Raw genomic sequence first — 22,422 nt, 5'->3', positions numbered from 1 at the left:
AATACAGGTGTAATTCAGAACAGAGCTGTATCTCTTGTCTGTTCTCAGACTGTCTTAAAAGTTGTGTTACTAGCTGCCTGTTACATCTCTTATACCAGAAAGTGTCATATCCCTGAACTGGTCCCTGGGTTTGCATTAGTAATGTTATCATTCTGTCACCTCAGTACTTCTAGTAGGATGGTTGGAGTGAGCTGAGAAGCCAGACCCAAAACCCTGGCAAAGATGGCAAACCATGCAGTAAAAACATCTTCTTGCAAGAAAATTTGGTTTTGCTTTTGTTTCCATGCAGGCTACTGCAAGGAAAATATAGCTGGAGAAAAAAAACTGGTAGTTCAGCTGATGACAAAGGAAAAAAGAACTTTTCTAGTACTGGAAATTTGTCATATATTTCTTGAAAAATATATATTGCCTGAAGAATGCTCTATGTGTGAGCATTATGTGTACTGTGTTTTATTTTATTGTCTTCTAGTCTTCCATAAAAGCCCTCCGAAAAAAAAGATTCTACAAAATGTGACCTTTTGCTTTCATCATTTCTCCTTCTAAAAAGAAAACTAAGTAGTGTTTGCCCCATTTTCGCTTGTAGGGGTTAAGTGCCTCTGTTAGAACAGTAGTGCCTAGGCTAGGACAGGCTCTAGGTCTCTTGTGTGGCCCCTGGAGATAAATCAGAAATTTTATTTTATTATAAATTCAGAAATACACTGGATTTAGTGTATTTGTCTCACTCTGAAGAGAAGTCATTTTCTGATTGCCTGGAAGATGGGAAAACCAGCTTCAAACCCCTATTCCATATCAGTGGAATTTCCATAAAACTGAAAATGTTTAACTTACTTTGATGAGTTATAGTAATTTGACCATGTAATGAAAGAACAGTGATATGGACTATCTCATCGAGCAAAATGTCTTTTCAAGGGTGAAGACAGTGGGATTACAGTGTCACAAATACACTGACATTTTCTTCAATAGTAAGTTTCCTCAAGGGCAAATTTGCTTATGCCATCTTAAGTGTGATATTCACTACTGTGAATGTGGTCATCCCCTAGATCCATAGCATATTAAGAATTAAAAAAGTAAATTTTCATGCATCAGAAATTATGACATTCTAAGCATCAGTATTCTGCTTTATGCTGCATTTCATTGCCTGTCATACCAGTCTGGACTGCAATATTAGCCAGAAATGGAGGTTACATGATGGTATAAAATAGAAGGGAACCGTATTTTCTTTCTTTCTTTGCTTCTAACCCACCCAGCAATAAGTTAAGCACATCTGCAATTCAGAGTTTTATAGCTGGGGTGCTGCTAAGCATTGTGGATGGCCTCTGTAGAAGATTTAATCTCTCTCATGTTACGCAGAAGATCCAGACGCTCCCTCTGAGCCTCACTGTAGAGGCTGCAGGAGCAGTAGGATCCTGGAACCACGTTCAAACCTGCACATTCAGTATCTCATCAAATATCACAGAATCACAGAATCACAGAATATTTTTGGTTGGATGGGACCTTTGAGATCATCAAGTCCAACCAACAAAAAAAAAAACAAAAAACAAAAACAAAAAAAAAAAAAAACACAAAAAAAAACCACACAAAAAAAACCACCACCAAAAAATCCCAGAACACTATGTATATGTCCTTTAGATTCAAATGTTCAAAAAGATACGTTAGCCTGACTTGTCCAACTCTTCAGCACCAGCTACCACCTCTAGATATAGCAAGTGGGACAGAGGTGGAGGAAAGGTTGTTTTCTGTCGATTCTGGTGAGGGAAATAAGGCATCAGGAAATGAAAATGTTATCAGAAGGGGCTTTTTTGCAATCCATGCTTTGTGCAGCTGTAGCTACCCTGCTTTATACCACAGGTACGCTGTGCCCAAAACACTGAAAGGAAAGCTGAGTTTCCCATCACAGACAAACTCAGCAAGGTTGTATGGGGAAGAGGGAAGGGAAATTGGGTCCTCCACCAGAGTAAGCAGCCTCTAATAAAGCCAACGGCACTTACCCAAACCCCAGCCAGCACAGATTTACAAGGAATGAGGCAAAGAGCAAGTGACTTGGCTTAGTATTTGCTAAAGAAGTTTGGGCATGATGAAATGCCTACCATGGAAGACTTTTCCAGCCAATGCCAATTTCAAGAAGCTGCTAAACCTCTGTATTGCTCGTACAGAACAAGTACTCTGTGGGAGTGCATGAATGCTAATGCACTTCTAAACTGGAATATATTCAATATGCAGAGCCTACAGTCCATTCAGACTCACCACTGACTAATCCTCTTGTGCTTGTGCTGTGCAAACTCACCAAAAATCACAAGGGTATATAGAGTGCTGGAGTTGTCTGGGCGTAGATCAGTGGCTCTCCTAGAGAGAAGAGATACCCCAAACCACTCGCACCAGGCTAGCCATCAAACCACAACAGCAACTAAGCTGAAAAAAGGAGAAATCTTATCCTCAATGACTTTCTATGCAGTTGATGACAATATCTGGTGGTTCTCGCTTGACCACGTTAGGATCTACTGCTATATGGAGGAACATAAAGCTCTGAGATAGTACAACACTGGTTATCAACAGCTACTATGTTAAATGTTTGTAACTTTGTCTAACAACATTAATTTAGTACTGAACGCAAAACAGTACTAAAAGAAAAGGCTGATTCATGGGACTTTTAAGAAATGTTTCTGTTCCTTTATTGCCACTTGGAATTCAGGCCAGAATTTGGCCATAGTGACTTTTCAGGGCAGTGCTAAGTGGAATGCTCTTGGGCCAGTCCACATCACAAAATCTTTTTTTCATTAATCTAGTAAACTGCAGATACTCAATAGTCTGAAGGTTAAACTTCATTCTGCTGTAATCTTGAGGGCAAGACTTGGGACTCTGGGAGCAGCCATACATACTGTTGCTGACGATCTCACACAGAAAAAGGGAAGATTTCACATCCAAAGGGCTGATAATATGGTAAGTTTTGCAGCCTACAAATCTGTCTATAAAGAATGTAGAAAAATAAATTTCAGAGTTCACCTTACAGTCAGTGACCTAAGTTTAAATGGCTCCAGTGATCAAACCAGTAAGTATACTACAAATGGATTTTTATTGACTGAATTGAATAACCAGATTATTTAAAAAAAAAAAAAATCATATTACAAACTGGTGCAGTACCATAAAATCAGTTTGTACATGTGGAGATGCCATTCTTAGCCTGCACAGCTCAAGCAGCGCTGTAGCCCATTCTCATTGCAGGCGGTGCACTTGAGGGCTTTGAATGAGTCTGTAAAGCAGTTCCGAAACACAGACATCTTGCTCCCATGGCACGCTGAGCACGGTAGGAAACCAAAGCCCCCGCAAGAGGGGCACTCGTGAGGATGCTGGACTCTCTGCTCAAAGAAGAAAGTGAGAAAGACAAAAAATGTTATCAACCACCATATGCTCTAGGACAATGAGGGGCTCCAGGGAGGCTGAGAATACACATTCTGATTCGCATCTTGAGCAATACCCACCTCCCCACTCCAAGATATACCGCTATAGAGGTACATCTGCCTTTTCCTTTGGTCAGATCCACATGTAATGGTCAGAGATGCTCACTGCAGGCTCATCAGTGATGTTATATCTTAGTAACTTGTGTTTATACATGCCAAAAGAGCTAGATAAAGGATAAGTTGCATACACTACTCTGAAGTAGTTTAGACTTAGATCAATCCTAGGAGTTATTGCAATTGATTGAATCTAAACTCCAGGCAGTTTATGTTGACAGTATATTTTCGATGTTGTACATTAAGATATTATGACTTTTAGCATTTGCAGGCCCATGCTGAACAGGTTGTTCCTGTTACAGTTAGAGTTGATCATATCAAAAAGCAATTCATAGCTTCTGACAAGTAGTGCTTGAGGAAATAAGTGGTGTATTCAAATTTATGAGCATAGAATGCTGAAGCTTTAAATGTAAAGAAGGAAGATCATCAATATTCAACAGTTGTACCTGGAGAAAATCGCTGCAAGTAAGGCTTGAGCTCCCTCAATTATCCCAATTCCCGACTAAAACAATAGTTTTACTGTATTTTGTATTGGAGTAAAGACAATGGAGATCACAAAAAGAGACTTCAAAGACATTTTTAAGTTTCACTTGCTGAGAATGTTGCTAATTTGTTTAATGATTGCCTTAAAAGTTATATAACAGTTATATATAAGAGAAATGAAAGATGCATCATGTTGGGTACTTACCACAGCACAGATATGTGGCTTTAACATTGCACTGTTGAGTAAAGACTTTACAGATTTAATTACAAAGGAAGAACAGAAATCCATACAATTCCTGCTAATGTTAGACTGAGGAATTATGCACCACTAAAAAAATTAGTCACAAATTATGACCAGATTATACTAAAATATGTACAGATAATGTAGTCCTTCTTATAGCTTCATCGAGAAAACTTAAGAGATTTCTGAAAAAAAAAACATTAGTAACTGCATTCATCTATTGACAACTCAGATGAACATGCAAAAAAGGTACTTTTTCTTTCTGTCTCATAAACTCAAGCTCATAAACTTGCTATTCTTCACTAGGCAAATAACTCTTATTAGCTTCTCCAGGGACAATGTTTGGAAGTATTTAATGTAAAACTTGCATTCTTTTTATCTCACATCTTTCATAATTTATGATAGTGGTTTACTTCATTGGACATTATTGCAAATAATCTCAAAATTTTAAGAGAATAATATTTTTAATCTTTACGTTCATTATTGCTTGTTAGGCTTGTAAGTAACTACTTTTCCATGTAGTTAAGAGAACTAACGAAAAAACAAATGCAATATTGCTTTAGCTCTGTTCCTTGAGCAATGTCCACTTCCCTCCTGAGCAGATGACAGTTTGTGTAACTACTTTCTGCATCTTCAGTAATGAAGAAATCTGACTGCCCCTTGCAATTGTAGCAAATCCATTTTTGGAAAATAAAAAGGCCCAAAAGTTGTGGATGCCCCATCCCCGGCAGTGTTTAAGACCAGGCTGGATGGGGCTCTGAGCAACCTGCTCTAGTGGGAGGTGTCCCTGCCCATGGGAGTGGGGTTGGAACTAGATGATCTTTAAGGTCCCTTCCAACTCTAACCATTCTATGATTCTACGATTTACTGGATAATAAAAATCTACATCTTGAATAAGACAGAGGTGAAAAACCCTGGGCTCAGCCTGACTGGAACTTCTGGAGGAGTTCAAGAAGGAGACTGGCTGTAAGAAACCAACATCCTTCACAAAAGAGATACTCATTTTGTGATAAACTCAAAGATGCATGATACACAAAGAGTTACTGAGAGCATGTTAGGAAGCATATGCTGTAGTTTGCCTAAATGCAGGGAAGAAACCTTGGGGTTAAATCAACTAGATGTAGCTTTCTTTTGCTCTTTCATCAGTGTCTTTTACAAATATCATAACCTCATTATCTATTTTTAATGCTGATGTTACACATTTCTGAAGTTTATGTGTTATCTTAATTTGGTTAGGGGTGATTTCACAATAAGAAGATAATTAATACATTCGTTTTCTAAGGACACAGCTGTCCATATAACCCTAATAGTATGACACAGGTTTCCCCAAAATGTTCGTTGTTGCAGGCTATCCAAAGGAAAATAGAAAATGCATTGAGCAGCCAATGGCCCAAGACCAGCAGAAGAGTGATGACCAGTAGAGATCTTTGCTTATAGCAAAGCTATGGGAGCCAGCCCACACTGCAAGTGTCCTCAGGGAGCGTGCATCAACTGTTCACAATAAAAGACAAACCTACCCCACAGAACTTCAATGGACAAGGCAAACTAAGAGCTGGAGAAAGGCATGATAACCTGTAATTTGAAATTTGTGCAAATTGGTGTAATTGGAAACTTCCAGAATTTGCCCAGGTTGTGTAGATGTTCAGCTTTATGTCTAGCCAGAATGCAGATGTGCAGGTTCCCAGTGCGTTTACTGCAGCCCACAGAGAAGCTGTGCAGCATCCACACAAGACGCCTGACTCCCCCAGAGCTTGGTAAAGCTTAAATACCAAAGATGATGTCAAAAGTTATGGGAAAGGGAAAATGACTTGCTTTTCCTGCTGCGGCAAAATCAAGAGAAAACAGAGGTGGACATTTTGGTTTGATGTTATCACCATTCACATTTTCTTAAAGTTAATGTGCTGTGATACTGGGATATCATTCATTCAAAGAGAAAAACAAAAAAAGGCATTTGAGATCATCAGTTTACAACAAAAGAAAAGGAACTGGTGAAAAAAGAAAATCTACTCAGTTACAAATATTCAATGTACATTCCTTATATTTATTTGCAGAAATACAATTACCTCGATTTTGGTTAAGAGATCCTGCAGATCCCCAGATTCATTCATTAGTAAAATTTTCTCAGCACCCTATTAGTAAGAAGAAGAAGAAAAGGGTCAGCCATTTTAGCATGAAAAACCAGAGATGATTAGAAGATTTGGTCTTGAAAATTTAAACAGGCTGAGGACAAATTTGACTCACATTAAGTAGTTTGTAATTAGGTCAACCTTAGGAAAGCTAGAAGGAGAGAAGAATCTAATTGCAGTTCTGATAGCAGTGCCTCAAGTTTGTTATCAGGTATCATATCGCATTGCCTTTTTGTAAAAGGTGACACAGCTTGGAAATTCTGACTGTGTTCCCTTTATTTTACAGGGTATGCTTCTTGACAGAATAAAAAATTTGTCTAGTTGCCGTGTCAAAAATTACAATTGTATAAATATACAACACATCAGAGAACGTAGCAAAATGAGAGGAGGAAATTGTATTTCAAATATTCTGGCAGTTGAGCATTGAATTAAGACATAATACGCCTAATGTATAACATAAGGAGAAAAAGGGTAATGAAAATACTGTAACAACATTAAAGTCAGACACAACAATGAATAATAATAATTTAGTCTGAGTACATTAGGCCTCTGAGGGCTTCTGTGATCTGAACCGAGGCAGTACTGAAGTGGTTTTCCTTTTTTTCCTCCTGAAAGTAAATGCTAAGAGATTATTGCAGACAAAATTAAAGTGTCAAAGATGATGTAAAACTTTTTTCCCTTTTCTTCTAATTAGAGGGCAATATTTGAATGCTTACACTTCACTTATGTAACTAAATTCACTGAATATTTTAATCAGTGGATCACAAGAAACCAACAAAATGTGAGGAAACTGAGGCACAGACAGAGGGAACTGCATAGCCCTTTACCCACTACTAGGGGCTATTGGCCACATCTAGACCAGGTTCATGCTATCGTGCTGCCCTAGTTTGCTACTCCTTGCAGTCCCAGACTGTTACATTTCTTTTTTGGGTTTGCTTCTGGCACACAGCTGAGGTGCGGTGGGATGCTGGCACATGGCCGAGATGTGGTGGGATGCCAGTACACAGGTGAGGTGTGGTGGGATGCTGATACATGATTGAGATGGGGCGGGATGCTGGCACATGGCTGAGGTGCGGTGGGATACTGGTACATGGCTTGGATGTGCCATTACTTTGAGCTGCCCACAGTTACAAAGAAGAAGTGTACGAAGAAGTGTACAAAGAAGAAGCACTTTTGACTCTATGTTTGATGATTTTCATTTTAGTTAAAAAGCAAAATATTAATATTTTAGTCGATGTGAGTGCCACTTTTGCAGTGAATGTTACTATTACAGTGCTACACTTTCAAAGAGATTCTTTTTTTTAAAAAAAAAAAGTATCTACAAGGTAATTAGTTGTGGTTATTTGGTCACAGAAGATGATAGGAGGCTCAGATCAGCAAGCCTTGCTTGTGCTGACTCTTCCATTGATATCTGTTATAGATCATGGGCACAGAGTGTACCAGCTTCAACATATGCATTGGGGCTCTCTGTATCCCCAGCAGAGCAGCTTTTAGCAGTCTGTCAGCCCCTTTCACGCTTGCCCTCTAATCTTGCCCTGCTTTCACACAGGACGGGCAACAGAAGTGATTGGTGCCACAAAGCGAGGGTTTGCCAAGGCGAGGCATTAAGGATTTGTAGCTTTATTGATGTAACCGCAGCACTGCAAATTCCCTGAGGTGGACAAGCCCCGATTTGCTCTCGTTTAGGGAAGGATCTCTTCTCAGTGGCAACAACTGGCAAAAGCATCCCTGTGACTTCTGCTCCCTGTGACAGTGAAGCTGTGTGATAGCGCCAGCCAGCTTTTGCAGCAGGGTAATTAAAAAGTCTGACAGGTTTTCCATTATAGACTCATATTTTAAAGGATTTATATTTCACTTGACATTCAGCCGGCCACCTGTGTGACTTTCAAAATTGAAAGCCTCATTACTATGGTTTTAAAATTGAAAACTAAACGTCTGAATGGCTATCAATGTTTTTAAGTCTTTCAGCATGTCTTTTCTGATTAACAGCTGCCTCAAGTGAAATTTGAATAAAAGATAGTTTGCAGAGGTTAACCTTCCCTTCGGATCTGTGAATCTTAACACACAGAGTCTGTAATTAATTGACTAATTAAAGCAGCTGTTAAATAAATCCAATAGCTGCTTTCTGACCAGAAAGTGATGCTTTTTCTTCCTAGATTGTACTCAGTCCACAATTACCCACAAAAGGGATGAGAAACATTACAGAGTCTGTCCCCCACTAAGACACATAAGGAGCACGAGGGACAGTGGCCATAACGTTTAGAGAGGCAGCAGGGAAAAGTGAATTTTTAGTTTTGTTAACCAGTTAATTTCAAAGCACCAGTCTGTGAACATTTTATCTACTAACTTCAGTAGCTCTCTATCGTGGCAGAGGAGCCCAGGGCCTACGGTCAGGTCTTTGCCCTTCTTTTGGCAAGGAAATGCCACAGACTTGGCTAAAACACTCAATAGGTTTTCAAGACCATTTTTACTCATCAGAAGATTTTTCCATTTTTCTCTTGAGAACATCCAGAAATTAGCATCGTATTTCAGGTACAATCCCACTAATTGCAGAACTAGGACAAATCCAAGGTCCGTTAAACCTGTCCTGTCACTAAACCAGCCTATTGCTCACCTACCTTGGATGTAGCCCATTACCATTTTCATGATGCAATTCTTCATCAGGGGCTACACATAGGTATATGGCTCTGCAGCCGGCTGTACTAGAATACCTGCCGATTTTGGGAAGCAACCTTTCTTCTTCCAAACACTTCCTTATATACAGAGAAAATTAGCACAGCACTGCAACATCCCTCCTGCGGACACGTTTGCTGTGCAGACAAGTTAGCTCCTTAAAAATAAATTTTTGCTAAGTTTACAGGTGAGGCCTCTTGCTAAGGCAGCAGAATGCAATCACACACCTTCCCCTTAGAGGACCTGCCATGTTTCCTGGCCTGTATCAGGAATAGCGTGGCCAGCAGGAGCAGGGAAGTGATGGTGCCTCTGTACTCGGCACTGGTGAGGCCTCACCTCGAGTGCCATGTTCAGTTCTGGGCCTCTCACTACAGGAAGGACATTGAGCTGCTGGAGCGTGTCCAGAGGAGAGCCACCAAGCTGGTGAGGGGTCTAGAGAACAAGTCATATGAGGAGAGGCTGAGGGAACTGGGCATGTTTAGTTTGGAGAAGAGGAGGCTGAGGGGAGACCTCATTGCCCTCTACAACTACCTGAAAGGAGGTTGTAGAGAGGTGGGTGTTGGCCTCTTCTCCCAAGTGAATAATGACAGGACCAGAGGAAATGGTCTAAAGTTGCGGCAGGGGAAGTTTAGATTAGATATTAGGAAGAATTACTTTACTGAGAGAGTGGTCAGGCACTGGAACAGCCTGCCCAGGGAGGTGGTGGAGTTGCCATCCCTGGAGGTATTTAAGAAACATGTAGACATGGCACTTCAGGGCATGCTCTAGTGCCCGAGACTGTTGGGTTGTGTCTGTTTGTGGGTGGGTGTGGTGTTTGCCGTTTTGGTTTTGGTTTTGGTTTTGGTTTTGTTGGACTCAATGATCTCAAAGGTCCCTTCTAACCGTGAAGATTCTGTGATTCTGTGATTCTGTTTTTCACTGTCTTAGCGAGGAGACAGGTTGTATATATCGCTGTCTTCGCCCAAAGCTCACATGCTCTTCAGCCTACAACTCTACACCTCTCACAGCAAGGTGCCCCTTGGCAGCCGACGCGCATGGAGTATGGTTAAATGCCTGTAAATCTGCCCATAAACTGAGAAAATTGACATCTCAGTATAGTACCAGCACCAGAAATGTTGGATTTGATATACAAAGAACTATCAGATTAATTAAAACCTATTGTTCCTGCAGTGTTAAACTGCAAAATGGAGGAAACAAGTGGGAAAATGCGAGATGACTCGATGCAACGATTATGTCGTCATTTCACTGCCACACAGCCACTCATAGCCACCCCACCCTGTGAACACCAGGAGCATGTGTTTAACAAACCATGGGGGCAATTTGAGAGCTGCCAGTCACACATGGCCACTGGAAAGCAGCAAAAAGGGAAGTTACTGCTTGCATAGCAAAAAATATGTTACACAGATGTTTTCTAAAACTCAATTACACAAGTAACCTCATCATTCTTAGGAAATAGTCATAACCAATGAGTCAAAATAATTTACTGTAAATCTCATGGATTCATTACAGTTGGGGAAACTAAATAGGAAGCAGTTTCTTCAGGAAAAAAATATATTGAATTCTCATATTTGAAAAAGATTCAAGTAGGTTTATATGGCAGGTGAATAATCAATTCAGTCACATATTTAAAGCAGAAAAATAAAATAAATGTATTTTAAAACAATTAGGTAGTGAGCTAACATCTTTACTAAAGATGATTCTATTTGCCCTTTTTTTACGTGCATCCAACTCCAGCAGTGGGTAACATAACATAAACCTCTAACAGTCCTGGGTACCTTTGTAAAAGAGTAAATGAATGCTCCATTTTTTATTTTTTTTATTTTTCTGTGTTGCTTTCTGGGTTTTGGAAGTCATTTTTTATTCTGCTTTGGTGTCCCAGCAGATGGCATAATTCCATTTCAGATGGAGACAGCCTCAGGTGAAAAGGAGGGATTAGATCAGCTGGTAAAGAGCAGGCTGCAGAAAGAACCTTCAATTTCCTGAAAGACTGATATTTAGACAGCGTGTGTCAAGAAATACAATGATTCAATCCTGACCAAAAAAAAGATTAAAAATCCTGCTGTACTGCAGCATGCAGGACTTTGCTTGAGAGGGGCTAAATATGATTTTTCTATTGCTTCTGCCCAAGTCAGGGGTGTGTTTCATTCCCCCTGTGCAGGCAATGATAAATTCCACAGGGCTGTGAAGATTTATCCACACAGCCTGCAGTGCTCTAACAACCTTATCCCTGCTTCTGAGTGGCTTGGATACCGTATACTCTATTAGATGCACATACACTGTGTTCCTGTGCTTTTGTTACATTTATCTCATTAGGAATAATTTTGTCCCCTTTCAGAACTGTTCATATTTTAATTAGGGGTTGGGTTCTTTTTCTCCTTATGACTCATTGAAAGGTGCCTGGCTCAATATAGATTCTCCTTGGTATTGCTACATGCAATCTCCTTCAGGGAGGGATTTGCTAGGAAATAAATATTCAAAAATTAAAAAAAGAGAGACAGAAAAAGAAAAAAAATACTGCATGATTAATTTACTGGCACACCAGGCTTCTGGATTGCTGTGTTGCATTTGCATTTCAGAAGATAATTATCATAAAAGGCATTATAGAAATGTCCACTGTTACCAACGAGACCAAATTCTGTAATTAGTTCTCAATTGCATTTTAACGAAACACAAGCCCAGCACAGGCTCGAGCCAATTTACTGCATTCGAAGTCACTGATTCATTGTCTTCTTAAGGTGCCACATCCACCAGGCACTGACATAGTCGGGGGGTAACTTCTGTCTTGACAGACTTTCTCAAATACGCAAAGTGCTCCCCCCTCCTTACTTCGCTTCCTGAATGAATTAATGCCAACCTCTTTTATGAAACCATATTAAGACAAAGAAATAAAACCTGCCATAAAATAATGGGGGTTTTCCACATTTACCAAGCGCAGTGTATGGACATACGTCCCTTGCCAGCACAAGTGACAAGTTGACCCTGGGGCTCTTCCTTCCCACCACCCCATGGACAGCCTGAGTTAGCTCTGCTCACATTGAACTTGGTTTTCCCATCCTGGCTCATCTCAGCTAAAGCCAATTAGAGAGCAATGCTGTAGCAACAGATCCAAAGTATCAGTGTTCCCCAGTATGATGATAATTAGTGGAGAGCAGCAGAGGGCAGAAACCTCCTCTGTGAGCACAGGTTGGGGGGAACCAACATTGGCAGAGCAAGTGGTTGTCACCGCCCTGGCCGGCCATGATAACCATGAGCAGGGCAGGCATCGCCTGGACCACTTCCTGCCTGCAAAGCAGATTCTCCACAAATGCTATCACTGTTACGTGAAATAACTTTAATCCTCTCCTGGAGCTAAAGTCTGCTCCATTTAACCACAGTGTTCCTCATCAATTTAATAAAAAAAAAATTAAAAAAAGGAAAAAAGAGGAAAGAAAACATCCTCCAAGTCTCATTTTGTTCTCTTTTTTGTAAATCAGTACTTTTTTTTTTTCATATGTTAAACAATATGAATGGTATGAATGGAGTTGCTGTGCTGTAATAAATGTCTGTAGACCAGAACACCAAATTCTTTCTTCCTTTTTTTTACCTAAAGGAGGTAAAACCCACTGAGTAGCTGTCAGCAGGTAGTTGGACAGCTAGGTTTGTCTCTCCTGCAGACAGCTACCTTCCTAATTCACCTGTCTTCCTTCCTATACCTCTGATACAATAGTTAAATACTTTAAATGAGATTGTATTGCTTGTTATACTGTTGCTCCTCTGTTAAAAGACAAATTTCCCATGATCTTGTCAAAAAAAAAAAAAGAAAAAAGGTCAGTGAACTAGCGGGCCATCCATCACACTAACACAACTGTAACCAGGCTTCACCTAGAGCTGAGCAAATAATTTATTCAATTCATTTTAGTACTTTAACTGAAGTCTTTTGAGAAATTGATGATACACGGATGGAGATTTTCTTGGAACCGGTCATAACTCGCTACTTTAATTTTTAACATGATAATTAGTTGAGTTAATCTTAGTCTGAATCCTGTTGAATTTTAAGCTGCGTTTGAATGAAGCACTTCTGTCGCTGGCTGGCTGGAGAGCTCTCCAGATCAGGTTTTTGACAAAAGCATTCTCTACCAGGAAGGAAAATTCCCTGTCTGCTGACACCCTGCAGACAGGCGATCCCGCAGTTGCTGCAGTGGTCTGGCAAGCCCCCAGCCAGCAAATGCATTGTTGGAGTGCTCGAGGGGGCCCGCCTTGAGCAGACCACCGGAGCAGAGCACTCCCAGGGCTAGGAAGGGGATGAGGACAAAGGGTATTTGAGTGTTTATACAGGCCCAATATCAATTATGCCCTGATTGTTGATTACATTTCATTTTGTTACTTAAATCTTTTGTGAAAATGAAAGTGTTAAGCGATACAAACACGATAACCCTGCTGTGTTTAAATATAGTTTGCCTTCACAAACCACAGTCTCGCTGTTCCTGCTAATTGCTAGTTCTTTACTGCTCAAGACAAATACCTTCTCTGAGCTCTCAAGCTGTTCTCTTTGTGCCACTTTCCAGAATCTTTTTCTTTTAAACTCTGATTTTTTTCAGTTTCTGAGAAATACATTCTGAAAGTACAGGCTGGCCTTAATGAAAAGGTGATTTCAAATACCAACAGGCTTTTAGGCCGAGAGTACCAGAGTCCAAATTTGGATTATAGTTTTCCATTTGGAGTTTGTCTTGCAGAAGGGCAGAGTTGGGCTGGTTTTCTCTCTCTTTTACTGTTAGGCTTTTCTAAAATTAAGTATTTACCAATTTTGTACCTAAAACAATGTTCAGTTGATTACTGGTGCCTGATACAGACTAAATCATGTAAAACTCAATGAATGTTTAAGGTCTGATACCCCAAGCTGTTAGTTTCATATTCAACACAGATATTACTAAATGACAGGTCTATGCTGTGTGTGTTCATCTTCCTGGGTCAATCATAGACGCAGGTTCCCATGAGGAAAAAAAATCCATTTCTCTAGATTTTCATGGTTTCAACTACAAAGATAAGCTATTTTTTAAGAAACACAGGATAGCTCAGAATATATTACTGCATCTTATTTCCCTCTTGATAGTCTGTCCCCAGTTATCTTTTGTATCTTCAGATCAAACTTATCAGTGAGGGTCTGCGCTTCACATACCCAAAGGCATCTCTGTCTTTGATTGTTCCCATCATTCCAGCATTGCAAACAATTTTCTAAAAACCCTGCTTCTCATTCATCAAGATTTTCATCTGTTCTTTCAGCCAGCAGAATAAAACATAGGCTTGGGCTTTACTTACCCCAAGATAATGGCCATCGATAAACACAACAGGGAGTGAGGGAACTTCACAGACCCTCCTGCATCTTTCATCTAGTTCTTTTCCATAATCACTGTTCAGAGCAATGTTTTTTTCTTCAAATTTAACTCTGTGATTTTGAAAGATCTTTCTAACCAGTTCGCATCTTTCAAAAGTGGTTCTCACCACACGAAGGCTGGTAGTATAAATTACTATGCGGCCAAATTCTGGCACTGTTGATACCTGGAAAAAGAAAAAAGTTCCAGTTACATTAAATAAACTGCTAATAACTTCCAAGTTTTGAGCAATTTCATTTTAAATATTTAAGCAAAAATATGCATCTTGAAAACACAATCTAACACTGTACTTTTTTTCAAATGTAAAGATGGAAGAGGAGGAATTAAGTTCTTGCAATCACCAGCTTAAGGCAATTTAAGCAGTTCATCTTACAAAGTAAGGTGCAACTCTGCTTTTCTTGGAAAGTTTTGGAGATGGTGAATCAAGCCCAACATTTTCAAGAAACAGATATATTTTAGATCCTGGTAGACTTCCAAATGTGAGTAAGTCATCACCCATTTGTTGTTGTCCTGTACACAGAGTCATCCCTCCTTCCCCAAGCAGGAAAATACAACACTGTGGGTTAATCCCCTCTCATCTATTAAAGCACAAATTCTTCAAAGGGGCAATAGTAACATGAATGTAGGTCTCCTCTGACCCTGTTGTTTTTAGAGATGTCTGATTCTCTTATAGCAGTGACTCGTGTTTGTTGGCACAAACACACCCTGGTAGTACTCAGACAAAACTTGCTAGCTCAGGTGCTGTTGGCAGCCTCCTTTAAGAAAGGACAAGAGCTTAAGCTAAACTCCATCACGTCCTGAGCCAACACTAACTTAGAATACTTTAGGTATCTCCAAGCTGAACGAGGTCCCATGTTTTGTGTGTATTCAGTGTCCAATTCAAAGCCCACTGCAGCTAGGGGAGGCAATTACCTTGGCTGTAATAATCTTCATACTACAATTCAGATTTTACTTTTTACCCCACTTCTTCGTATCTAAAAGTTTATGCTGCATCTTTCCTTTCCAGGATGAAAACAATTAGGGAGGATAAATGCTACAGGGACTTAGTTTCTCCAAGAGAGCGGTACATTTTCAAAAAGCCTGAGAATCTTGCTTTAAACAAAGATACTATGTTCAGATAAAAAGCTAAAATCCTAACTTTTTTTAGAAGGTGGTAAGGCATTTCCAAGCTTTTTTAATTATCCACTATATTCCGCAAATGATAATCACTTCAGCAGTATTTCAGGATTAAAACCACAAGTTAGAATATAGTAGGGAAAGATACCTGTAATGCACTGTAGCAATCTACGGAAAATTAACCTTGATGGGCAAATAGATAATTTTTGAACTATGTCATGTAAAAGCTGTAAAGAAAAAATTGTAAAGTTGGGTAGATGCCATTGCAGATTTTGCCAAATAATGAAGTCATGATTTATCTTACTATGTAAGGGCAAAAAAAAAATAGTCATTGTGAAAAGAATATTCCGCTTAAAAAGGTGTTTACAAGGTGCAGTGTTCGGTGAAGAGGTCTCAGGAAAAACACTTGTGTTTTACAGATCACTTACAGAACATTGGAAGTGTAATTGCAAACATTTGTAATTTATGAGTTGTCTGTCTCCCTTTCTGGGAAGGAAGCATGTTGTGACAGGTCGGTATTCATTCCTCTTTGAATGGATATCAGAAATTCAATTTTAGGAACAGATGTTATAAAAAGTGGGCTACTTTTCTCCAGCCTGTTTCCTGGGTTGAAAATCTAGAAATGCTGCTACTGCAGCATTGACTCTTCTCCAGCATATTTTCACACATTCCAAGTGAGAGGATTAGCTTGTCCTCTGCTTATAAGATAAATACATAAACACTGCCCATGCATGGGTTGCTGGAAGGAAGAGTAGTTCATCCTTTTCAGAAGTAACCAAAAGGACTTCTTAAAAAATTCCTTCAAAAGATAATTTCACATACTCATTGTTTTCTCCTCTTTGGAGTGAAAATACATTTTGAAGTGGTGAACTATTCAACAGGATGGAAATTCTTGTTTCTTCATAGCTCTAATCTTTAATGCTGTTTGTTCCCAGACACCAGCGGCTGGCAGCATAGATACAGACAGTCATTATCTAGCGAAGCATCAGGACTGTGGTGTCCCTACAGCATACAAATAAGCAGCTGAAGAGACGGAAAAATGGAAAGTTGTAAAGTGATCTGGAAAGATATCAAGTGGAAGGTGTGTACACAGAGTCACTTTTATGTTTATTCCTTTATTTTTTCCTAATGTGGTAGTGAAGAAATACCCTTGTTTGCGCTGCACAGAAGCATCAAGGGCATTGACTAAATCATTCTTTAGGGAAATTTTAGTAAACACCTCATTTTTTGTGCTACGAACACAAAGAACTTGTCCTTGGCAGGACTTTATAATACCAGGGAAAAACCTGCCTGTCACCTGTCTTGAACCATACTGTTAATTAAAAATAGGAGTCAAGACAGTTAGAGAGATGTACATGTTTTTTCTTGATGATAATCTATCCTAATTCCTATTTTGCTACCCAGTTCTATGACTACAGCCTGCAATATTTAGTGACTAGAATACACTCTTGAAGTAAATCAGCAGAATAATGTTTGAACGCTGTGCTTTTCCTTCCTTCCTTCTCCTTCCTAGGTTGGAACTGTGGCAAAAACATAATAAATGACAAGTAATGTAAACAAATTAATAGAAAGACATTTTAGAAAATGAACTTTTCCAATTTTGCATAGCAAACTTCAAATTACAATCATCTCCTACAACTCACAAATGCACATAAAATTTTAGCTGAAGATAAAGAGAAGGTAATTCTCTGGTTAATGGGCATGACAAAACTACTTGAGCTGTGGAAGCTGGACAGATGAACAAACCAAAGGATTTGGAGCAACTTACATTAACCACTTTCTCACGCTTCCTGTAAGCAGGATTCTCATTGAAACCTGAAGCTCATGAAAACTATTTAGCTTTCTGTCAGATTCAGAAAACCCCATGCTCATGGGCTAAGAATGTGCTTCAAAGAAGGTATCCATGTAGAAAGACCGCCAAGGAAAGGACTTAAGGTCTCAGAGGAAAATAAATTTGCGTTAGTAATGATCCTTTGCATCATTTACAGGTTTTAGTTTAACAGCACAGTGCTGTCATGTCCCAAAGGGCCCAAAGGCAGTATCTGTCTCACTGCATCAGCCTGAAGAGCCATTTTGCTTGGGAGCTTCGGGTAGGCAGCACCAGGCGCAGCATGACCTGCATCACTTCATGGCGCAGATGCCACTTCCAGTGAGTTGGGAACAGCTGCCCTTTTTTTCTCAATCTAGAGAGAAAAAGCAGTTTTTGCACCAGTTCAATCCTGTTCATGGTTGAAGATGAGGAAACCAAAAGATCTTTCTTCTTTTGCACCTGCCTCAAGCCTTTTCCCAGACTTTTCTACCAAGTTGATCAGGACTTTCAGAAATGAGGAGTTAGTTACACTTTGGTGTACAACTAGGGGAAACCTCTCCCTCTGCCATCCCACTGGCATCCGTCTGACATGGCTGCAAGTAAATGTAATCATTAACTGAGCAAGTCTTCTGCAAACAGTGTGAGGGATGTCATCCCACGAGGCTAAATATGAAAGCGTAGCATCAAGAGGGACCACAGAACAGAGGAAGAAATTGCCGATGAAAAAGAGAAGACTAAATAGAGCAAGCACATGAGCAACAAAAATGGAGGGATGCAGTGAACTGAAAAAGGGCTGAAAAGACAGAAATAACCAAAAATAGATAATAACCAAAAACCAAAATGTCAGGATACTGACAAAGAGTAATACAAACTAAATGTAGAAATAAAAACACGAAAATATATGACGAAAAAAAAGAGACAGACAGTGAAACAAAACAAATTAAATGGTAGAACAGAGAGAAGGTCATTGAAATATGACTTCCTGAACCTTTTTGAAAAGAAATCCTTGTACCCAGTGTAAGTGTACAACAACAAATTACAGAATAGTGAATCTCCAAGTTGTTTCAATATTCTGGGGTATTTAAAAAAAAAACTTTGGATATTACTGAAGCTGTGAAAATATGAAATATTTTGGAACCATACTCCTAAAATATGTTTGAGAATTTACCTTTTATGTATAGCAGCTGCAATGACAATAATAACAGACTTCTCAGTAGCTCTGAAAATATTGTATAACAGTCAGATGTTTCCATGGTGCTACTGAAAGCCAGTTAAATACATACACCATAAAACTCCCACGGACGTCGCTGGGTTCAGGCCTTCCCCACTGTATCTTATCCCTGGCTTCTGGATCCAGCTACTGCTGAAGCAGCAGCAAAAAGAACCTGTGTTTCTATACTGGTCCCACAGCTACCCTGGCCCTGACCAGTCCCCCCAGTTTGAGCACATATTCCCCTACTTGTGAGGAAAATTTATAAAATGAAATATTGAATAATAATACTAGACTATTTCTTCAGCATATTTTTCATGAATTACTTTCCCAAGGCTATAGATTTTCTTTAATACCTTTTATGACATCTTTATGTCTGCCTTGCTGACTTTGAGTGGCTCTTTATCTTTGGAACAAAACTCATAACGTGGATTTTTTTTGCGGCACAGCTAGGAGCTGGCCAAATTCAGAGCAGAGGAAGCGGTCCAAGCCAATGCATTTCTACTTGAGGTGTAAGGACCACTGGTGCACTTTGTGGCATAAAACAATTGTTCCTAAAAGAGTGGCAATATTTGCTTTCTGAAAACCTTTGTATGTAACTGTCTGCAAGCAAGTAAACAGACAAGCCCAGCAGTAAGAGGAATATTCATGGTGTTAACCTAATTTTCATTTGGTTGCAAATGAAAACTATGACAGTAACGCTACAGAAGTATTCATGGGATATTTTTTTTTAATCCTTTCTGTGGATTGAAGGCATAAACGTGTTTTAACCTCATTGGTGTGAAAAGAATAGCTGTTTACACTCATATCCATATATAATTTATTTCAATCGTGGCATCACCCACAAATTTACACTTGTTTCCTTTAAAAGGCAAAGTAACAAATACAAAAAAAAACCCAAAACCAAACACCAAAGCCACTCTATACTTTGCATTATATGCATTATATGAGTAACTGTATTCTAGCAAAAGCAGAATATTTTTCTGCCAAGATTAATGGGCTGGTATAGTACTTTGGCAAAAGCTGAAATGTTAATGCCAACCTTTATCACATATGAGATTTTTAAAGGTTTTTGCTATGTTTGGATATAACAGTCAGCTAATGTTATTCATGCAGTAGTGAATTGCTTCTGTGACCTAAATCAATGGCTGATATGCCCTTCTCTGTCTCAGAATATCATCTTTCAGCATCTCAGGGTGTGCTACTGAAATATGCACCCCTTGGCTTTGTAATTAGATACTGTCAGAGTGGCAGAAGTATCCGCTGTCCACTAAGTTGGCTGAGGCAGGAATCTAGAGTGCATTAAAAACCCTGCGCCAGAGATGCTTCAGTGAGTAAAGGCAACATCCATGAGCTAAAGAAAATGTTGAGCAAGAGACAATTATATATATGTATGTATGCATGCATATATGGGCATATACCTATATCTTTATGTATGCTTGCATATCTACAAATTTTTATATTTAGCTGCTCACTTCATAGTTGGTATTGCATAGATTATAGCTTGAAATAGCTTCAATAACTGAGTAGCAAGCAGAATTATGATCAACACTGATCTTCTGACCACAATCTGGTTTGGACTTTTTGTTTTTATTTTCCTTTCAGAAACAGATGGGAAGAAAACGGTTACCACTTTCTTGTCGAAGAAATTCTGTAGAAAAAATAATCAATTTAAACATTTCATTTCTGCAAGACGGAAAAGCTTTTACTAGCTTTTGAGTTTTAAAAGGATTTCAAAATGTATACTGGGAGTAATGCATTCTTTCTGAAAAGCTTATTTTAGAGTAAAGAGCACCAAAATGTTTCTGTTTTTTTCTACATGACATTTCATCAGAACATACATGTTTTCCAAAACGTATACGTTTTAATGGAAAGCATACTTTTCATCATGTCACTGTTCAGATTAAAATGTGCAACAGCCTTTGAATGAGATGGCTGGAGATTGAAAGTCTGTGTTCTAGTGAAAGCTATAATATTTGCCATCACAATGATATAGCACAATGCTAATGGAGTTGTGAACCAGTCCCTTCTGTGTGTCATTGTTGGTTGCCTGTTTCAAATTAAAGGTTTAATGATGTTTTTCAGAAAGAATTGATTTGCTGGCCAGAAGACCTATTCCAACAAACAGACCCCATTGACCGAAGTAAAATGTTTTTCTTTGGCAGGTAAGCTCTGTTTAGGTGCACAAGAGGAATTGCAAGTGGTCCCCAGCCACGGTGTGCACTCTCGGTACGAAATCACATTGCCTCCCATTTCACTGTCTGCAGTTCCAACCCTCCATCAGCTCACACACAGCAAAGAGCAGTGAGCACTGAAACTTAAATTCAAGCACACTCTTAAGAGCTTTAAAATGTTAAGGCTGTAGTCCTGTTTGCATTGTCTTCAAGGACCTGGCACTATATCAATACTTGGGAAAATTCAGAACCTGAATGTTATTAAATTCAGAAAACTTAGTAGAGCTCAGTAGAATAAAGACTTGCAATAGTGCAAGTCTTATGCTCAATTCAAAGCATGTACTGACCTTCTCTTAAACACATGGCTTCAAAAACACTACACTTTTTCTTATCCAGTTTTGGTAATTACAGGAACCTTAACTGTAGGACTTGGGAGTTGGTGACCCTGTGTCATTGGGACAGGGAAATGCTATCACCAGTTACCATCCTTATAACCATCAGCAAGCTGGAAAGGTCTCTCAATACCAATCTACAAGTAAAGGCATCAAGAGCTGCGCTCCTAAACAAGGCAGCCAGAGAGTCTGGGACACTCCCTAATACAGATACGAGTTTTGGGTTCCCCTGAGAAAGGAGTCAGGTCACTGTTTCTCTCAGCTTTTAAAATAACACAAGTACCTGTGTGCCTTTAGTCTGTCTGTATTCTGGCATTCACCTCCTCTACAAACAGCAGGAATACATTAATTTCCAAAAACCGTGTAGCAGTGCAGGCTCCTCTGCCTGATTGAGTGCCCCAACACAGGGCATGAACCATCTCATTTTTTCCCATTGCAGTTTCAACTCTGAGGAGCTAGTTACGGAGAAGGGCTGTGATCCAGCAAGAACCTGAATTCTTTGATCTTTTAACTCCTGGGTGACTGTCATCTCTCTTATGTACACACTCACCACAAACTGATGATTGTAAAATAGCACAGTTTTACCTCCTTAAGGTGGGCATCCTCAAGAGTTCAACAACTGCAGCATAAAATAGATATTATATGTAAGACATTGGTATAGTATATATAGTTTGCAATTCATTTGTCCTTTTCAGACAGCATATCAATTTTGAGGATGTCAGTGTAATTAGCAAAAGTAATAATAATATTGCATGGATATTTATACTGTTCCTTTCATCCTAAAATCACCTGACTAAATACTAAGAAAAAAAAAAAAAAGGAGGGCTTCCTTCTCTAAAACCACACATATGGATGTTGTGACCCTTTCTGTTCCTCACTAAATACAATATAACATCATACCTTTTCTTCTGTCACTGCAGGCTTTCCCACGTATCTCCTGGCACACACCGCTGTTCAGGGGATGTCAAAGTGTTTTCATTTCAAAGCAGAAAAAATACTTGTAATACCACAGCAAAGGAGTGCAGGCCATGACCCTGCCTCTCCCTGCTCTTTGCAATGCTTCAGCTATCAGCAGGTTCAGAAGGTACAAAGACTGCAGCTGGGCTCACCTCCCAGTCTCCTTGTTACCGTTCATCCAGCACACACCCATACAACCGGGCTGTAGCCTGCTCTCTGGTGACCCGAGTTCAGATAAGAGAACAGGTTATCTCCCTAGGGTTCGTGGTCTCTGCTAGACCCTGATGCCTCCACTTGTGTAGACTTTCCAAAGACAAAGTACCTGCTGCAGGTGTGGCACTGACTCTGGGGGGAAAAGCAGC

General features: G+C 39.5%; 1 protein-coding gene across 1 annotated transcript in view; it reads right to left on the bottom strand.

The window, feature by feature from the left end:
- Positions 1-3,173: 3,173 nt before the first annotated feature.
- GRXCR1 (glutaredoxin and cysteine rich domain containing 1) overlaps positions 3,174-22,422 on the bottom strand; it is a 40,975-nt gene continuing 21,726 nt past the window's right edge. The window contains exons 3-5 of the mRNA XM_074155138.1: positions 14,328-14,567; positions 6,297-6,362; positions 3,174-3,353 (exon numbers count right to left, since the gene is read on the bottom strand). Coding sequence (XP_074011239.1) covers positions 3,174-3,353; positions 6,297-6,362; positions 14,328-14,567 — 486 coding nt within the window. The remainder of the gene's footprint in view (positions 3,354-6,296; positions 6,363-14,327; positions 14,568-22,422) is intronic.

This window comes from Numenius arquata, chromosome 10 (genome assembly GCF_964106895.1).
Source record: "Numenius arquata chromosome 10, bNumArq3.hap1.1, whole genome shotgun sequence".
NCBI lineage: Eukaryota > Metazoa > Chordata > Aves > Charadriiformes > Scolopacidae > Numenius > Numenius arquata.
This window is presented reverse-complemented; position numbering and strand designations above follow the sequence as displayed.